At 51.6% G+C, this 5,575-nt stretch overlaps 1 protein-coding gene across 1 annotated transcript; it reads right to left on the reverse strand.

Annotated features, from left to right (window-relative positions):
- Window positions 1-2,307: 2,307 nt before the first annotated feature.
- Window positions 2,308-5,569, reverse strand: SLC35D3 (solute carrier family 35, member D3). Its single transcript, XM_011962086.1, has 2 exons — window positions 5,102-5,569; window positions 2,308-4,072 (listed from the first exon to the last, which is right to left on the reverse strand). Exons 1-2 carry the CDS (start codon window positions 5,538-5,540, stop codon window positions 3,261-3,263), a joined length of 1,251 nt encoding a protein of 416 aa, XP_011817476.1. The 5' UTR covers window positions 5,541-5,569; the 3' UTR covers window positions 2,308-3,260.
- Window positions 5,570-5,575: the final 6 nt, after the last annotated feature.

Consider the following 5,575-nt stretch of genomic DNA (forward strand, 5'->3'; position numbering starts at 1 on the left):
ATCTGCTTGGGCAACACAGTGAGACCTTCATCTCTACAAAAAAAATTTTTTTTAATTGGCCAGGCATGATGGCATGCAGCTATAGTCCCAGCTACTCGGGAGGCTGAGTTGGGAGGATCACTTGAGCCCAGGAGTTTGAGGCTGCAGTGAACTATGATTGCACCACTGCACTCCAACCTGGGTGACAAAGCAAGACCTTGTCTCAATAAAATAAAATAAGGCTAGACAGCATGTAGGGGGAGGGGGTCAGCAACAGGTCCAGCATTGAGAAGGTCTGTCTGACATCACGTTGTATTTTAGAGACAGATTCTAGTTGGGAAGTGACAGGTGAGCGTGAGGCTGGGCCTCAGCCATGAAGAATTGATATAGGAACGGGTTGTCGAAGCGAGGGCTCAGAGGGTACTAGGTGGGGGTGTAATCTCAGAAACAAGGGAAAATCCAAGTTGTCAGAATGGGGTAGACCGAAAAAGACTGGGTCAGTCTAACAACAATGGTGAGTGACTTCCAGTGGAGTCCCATCCATACGGATATCCTGGAGCGCCTCAGAAGCCCCCTGCCTGCTTGATGCAAGGTCTTACTAGAGCCCGAAGGTCAGGGTAGACCAGAGTCTCGGATTGCCTCCAGTGGAGGAAGGATTACTTTTATATGTCAACTTGGCTAGGCTGTGGTACCCAGCTGTTTGGTCAAATAGCAGTCTAGATGTTGCTGCAAAGACATTTGTGAGATGTGTCTTCCAATTAGTTGAAGGCCTACAGACCAAAGAGCGAGGTTTCCAGAAGTAGCAACATCAATTCTGCCTCAAGACTGCAACATAGAAACCCTGCCTGAGTCTCTCACCTGCCAGCATGGCCTACAGACTTCAGACTGCCCCACAATTACCACTTACTTAAAATCTCACTCTCTTATGGGTTCTGTTTCTCTAGAAACAAGAAGTCAAATACAGTGTCTCTATAAGTTCATTGGCAGGAAAGAGTTAGTCCTTTTGCTATAAATGCAAACTCACATTTTTAACCAAAGGAGATTTCTTTTTTTTTTTTTTCAGTGAAAAAAACCATTCTATCCACTTATCTGGCAGTGATAGCCACAAGAAATATATGCTTCATCCAACTTTGCTGCTTTTCATTAATTCTCAGCTTTATAGAGTTGCAATGCGATGTTGCCCTTTGGCATGTTAGCATTAAAATTAATGCTTAATTTTGAAGAAGTCATCATAACCCTGGCAAACCATTTCTAACTGCAGTATGTGAGGTCTCCTACATCTTAAATGGCTTGTGGAGGCACCTCTGGAAACAGTCAATTGCCTGTGGAAACCAGCAAACCAGGGCCAATCACAAACCACAATTGCACTTGCTCAGTCGCTTGTGGAGCCAAACTGATGGAGCTGAAACCTCATTTTTGCTTCTGCTTTTTGCTTTGCTTTGATTTTTAGAAAAGAAAGAAAAATATAAGATGCTACTACCTGAGAATCTCAGCAACATGCTGGCAGATCTGAATACCCCCTCACTCTCAAAGTATCTCTCCTGCCTGGAGCTCACAGAAGGCTTCCTCCCTGGTGGACATGACCATTTATTACTTCTCAGACTCCATGTTAACTGAAGTCTGGTGTGGATGGCTTTTGTACCTCAGTGCAATGGAGTGTTTTATCATTTTCTGTTTGTTTGTCTGTTTTTGAGGCGGAGTCTCGCCCTGTTACCAGGCTGTAGAGCAATGGCACGATCTCAGCTCACTGTAACCTCCACCTCCCAGGTTCAAGCGATTCTCCTGCCTCAGCCTCCTGAGTAGCTGGGACTACAGGCACACACCACCACGCCCTGTTTGTTTGTTTTTGAGACAGGGCCTCACTCTGTTGCCCAGGCTGTAGTGTAGTGACATAATCAGAACTCACTGCAGCCTCGACTTCCCCGGCTCAGGTGATCCTCCTATCACAGCCTCCTGAGTAGCTGGGACTACAGGTGCACACCACAACGCTTGGCTAATTTTTGATATTTTTTGCAGAGATGGGGTTTTGCCATGTTGCCCAGGCCTGGCTTGAACTCCTGAGCTCAAGCCATTTGCTTGCCTTGGCCTCCCGAAGTGCTGGGATTAGAGGCATGAGCTGCCGCACCAGGCCATTAACAGCTTCCTTCACTGGAAGATGTGTTTCTGTTTTTGTTGTTATTTCAAACCAAACAGCTTTGTTAATTTAGGAAGTTTCCAGTGGTGTGGCCCCTACACACCAGATACTATGACCACACATTGGAGGCAAACACAAACAACTATACAGCAACAATAGAACAGGTGTCTAAAATAAATTTCTAACAATGTATCTTTTAATAGTTAGACTCATACTTTATTTGGACAAATTTAAGATAGAAAAATATCATAATGTGAATATAGCAGTTGCTCTTTTTGTAACATGGTTTGGGATGTGCAGCACAACTTGAAAGGACTTGCTTTACAGGTGGTCCCTCTTCTGGCTGGGTTTCAGTTAATTCTGAATTATATTCCAGCCATTGCATTTGCCTGAAAGAATATTGGACACAGTAAAAAAAAAAAAAAAAAAAAGAACAGGTTTGGCATTCAATAATAAATATTATAAAGCAATGAATGGAACAACTTTTAAGATAATTACTAAAAGCAAACTAGACTTCATGATTAAAGCTAAGAACTCATATTTTCAAAATAGCTTTTACAGTTTCTATCAATATATAATACAGTAATAGGACACCTATTTTTAAAAAACAAGTGAGTAGAATCAGAGTAAATATGGTATTTCAGATGACTATAATCAGTAAACATCAATTCAGTATATTTATATATCATTTCAGCAATATACTCTTTGCCCAGCTGGCGATAAAAACTGTAGTTCTATCATCAAAAATGCATCCCTGAATGTCATCTTTGAACTTATTAAATGCTCTCATCATTTCTACACTCCATCTTTGGAGGGGGTGGCTTGGGGACTCTTGGTACATGCAGATATTTAGTTATGGTTATAATGAAAAAAATTAAATGTGCCAGGAGTCTGAAGCAGAAACCATTGCCTTACTTTGTTAAGTACCTTGACATTCTTCTGTCTCTGTGATGCCTCAGGTGAAGTTACACTAAATAATTCACACAGGTGCTAATTTTGTTGCTCTGTGTCAGTACCTTTCAGCTTCTTTCTTTTCTTCCCTTTCCCACTCCTCAAAGAATAAAATGGGGAGGCCTCTCATTAAAACATGTCATTTCTAACATATAAAATAAGTGTATGCACATAGGTACATACATGCATCTCCTTCTCAAGGACTGGGTAACTCCTCGTTTTCTATCAAATAATCCTTCTTCATATACCTGGTTCCCCTAACCAACCTCCACACCTCGAGGTAAGCATCTTTTAACGACCTCCTGCTCCCTTCTTCAGAGCTCCCAGCCACCAGCGGGACTCCTCGGGGGCTGCCCCTGACCTCTTGCCTGCTCTGCTGAGCGGGGCCATCTGCTGCCTCCCCACCTTCTGACCGGCCATTTCCTCCCTCCCCAGGCAGCTCCTCCATCACGAATGGTAGCTGGTCTCCACTTAGCTGCGCCTCCTCTCCCCTGGGTTGGGCCTCCAGGTCCTCGTACTTGCTTTGCTTTCTGGTCTCCATGAACTTGGCCACACAGTAAATGATGGAGCCCAGGGTGTTCACCACCACGCCGGCAATGAACAGAGAGGTGGGTTCCACGTCGCTGAAGGCCACCATGCCCACCGTGATGGTGGCGATGCTCTTTACCACGCCCACGAAGCTGGTGGTCACGGCCGAGTTGATGTAGGTGCAGTGCAGCGTGGTGAAGTTCATGGCGCAGCCGATCAGGATGCAGGCCACGAAGATGCAGACCATAGCTGGGTCCTTCCAGCCAGGGAAGGTCCAGGCGTGGATGGAGTCGGTGCTGGCGAAGGAGCAGATGACCAGCAGCGGAGTGGCGGAGACGGCGATGACGTACTGCGCGGTGAGGGGCCCGTGCTCTGTGTCAGCGCTGGCCTTCTGGATGAGCACCAGGTAGGCGGCGTGCACCAGCACCGCCAGCACTCCCGTGACGTACCCGATGGGGTCGCCCGTCAGGTCGCCGGCTCCTGCGGCGCACGAGGAGGACGGCCAAGCCCGGGCAGGAAGGTAAAAGAGAGAAGACAGCAGGTTGGCGTGGGCGTGGACCCACCTGGAAAACGCGTCGGATAGGAAAGGAGACTGGGTTCGCGCCCCAGCTCTGCCCACCGATTCCTGAGTGACAGACGCCCGCCATCCCTCAGCCACCCGTGTCAAATGCGACAGCCAAACTCAGTCAGTGCTCAGAGCGCCTTCCCGCCATATCCCCGGGTCACCCCATATTCCCCCGTCCACGACAAAGGCCCCAGAGAGCGCAGATGCCCTCGGGGCAGGTGCTGTGGCTTCCCCGAGCTGGCACCGAGGTCACTCGGGCGCGTGGTACCTGCACTCCGCAGCCCCTGCCCCGTGGGGCACCAAAGGGAGAGGGAGCCCCAGCCAGTGGCCTGTAACCCGGAGCGGCCAGAAGCAGGGGAGAACGCCTGTCCTGGCCCCCAGTGAAGCTTCCCCCTGCCCCGGCTCTCGTCTCGCTCAGCACCTGGGTCGTCTGCCTCAGGCCCGCAGCCCCTCGCGCGGCACGACACACCCCGCAGTAGTAGCCCCGGGAGCCTAAGCTTCCCCCCCATCCCCCACCTCTATTCCAGCCCCTGGTGACCCAAGGAAGTTCACGGCCCCCTCCTTCCGGCTTGGTCCTGGCTTGGAGAACTCCAGCTCCTAGGCTCAGGCGGCCCTCCCACCTCTCCCGGAGAGTGGGGTGACAGGGGAAGACCAAGGGAGGGGGCGGCAGGAAGGGCGATGCCAGGTGAAGCAGGGTGGAGGGTCGGAATCCAGGACATAGAGGGCAGGGGGACTTGTGGGAGGAAGCCGGAGAGCTGGGGAGCTCGCTGGGTCTCGGAAGTCCCTTTTGCGAGCTGAGCGACCACTTTCAAAGCTCTCTGCCCCTCTCTGCCTCAGTCTCCCCATCTGGAAGTGAGGTCGTTGCACTCAGTGATCCCCGCGGTCTCTGCCCGACGGAGAGGGGTGGGTGGGGTCGGCTGGGGATCTGCGCGGGGCCCGCTCACCTGCCAGGGCGGCGCCGCAGGTGGTGATGAGCACGGCCGCCAGCACCCCTGGCGAGGGCGCGCCGTTCTTGAGCACCAGGACGCCGATGAGCATGGTGACCAGGGGCAGGCAGCGCTTGAAGACCACATACATAGGCAGGCTGAGGCCGCGCAGGGACCAGAGCGTGAGGCTGGACTGCAACGTGGAGAGCACCGCGACCCCCGCGAAGGAGCGTGCCAGGCTCAGACCGAAAGGGGGCACGGCGATGAGCCCGAGGCGCCGCAGCAGCTCCAGGCTCAGCGCCGCCGTGGAGCTGGTCAGGCACTGCACCAGGGTCAGGAAGGAGAACTGGTAGCGGCTGATGAGGAACTTGAGCAAGATGTTGAGGGAGCCCGAGAAGACCCCGTGCGCGATGGCCACCGAGATGCCCAGCACTCGTCCCCGGCACAGCTGCCGCATCGCGCCGGCCTCGCTGCACCCAGCGGTGGCGGAGC

Source organism: Colobus angolensis, unplaced genomic scaffold, assembly GCF_000951035.1.
Source record: "Colobus angolensis palliatus isolate OR3802 unplaced genomic scaffold, Cang.pa_1.0 Scaffold58, whole genome shotgun sequence".
Classification (NCBI taxonomy): domain Eukaryota; kingdom Metazoa; phylum Chordata; class Mammalia; order Primates; family Cercopithecidae; genus Colobus; species Colobus angolensis.

Bases quoted from the DNA above. Each gene is read 5' to 3' on its own strand.
- SLC35D3 (XM_011962086.1), bottom strand. From the start codon at position 5,540: ATGCGGCAGCTGTGCCGGGGACGAGTGCTGGGCATCTCGGTGGCCATC. The intron at 4,073-5,101 runs GTGAGCGGGCCC...CGTGCGCCGCAG, and splicing joins CTGCGGCGCCGCCCTGGCAG to GAGCCGGCGACCTGACGGGC.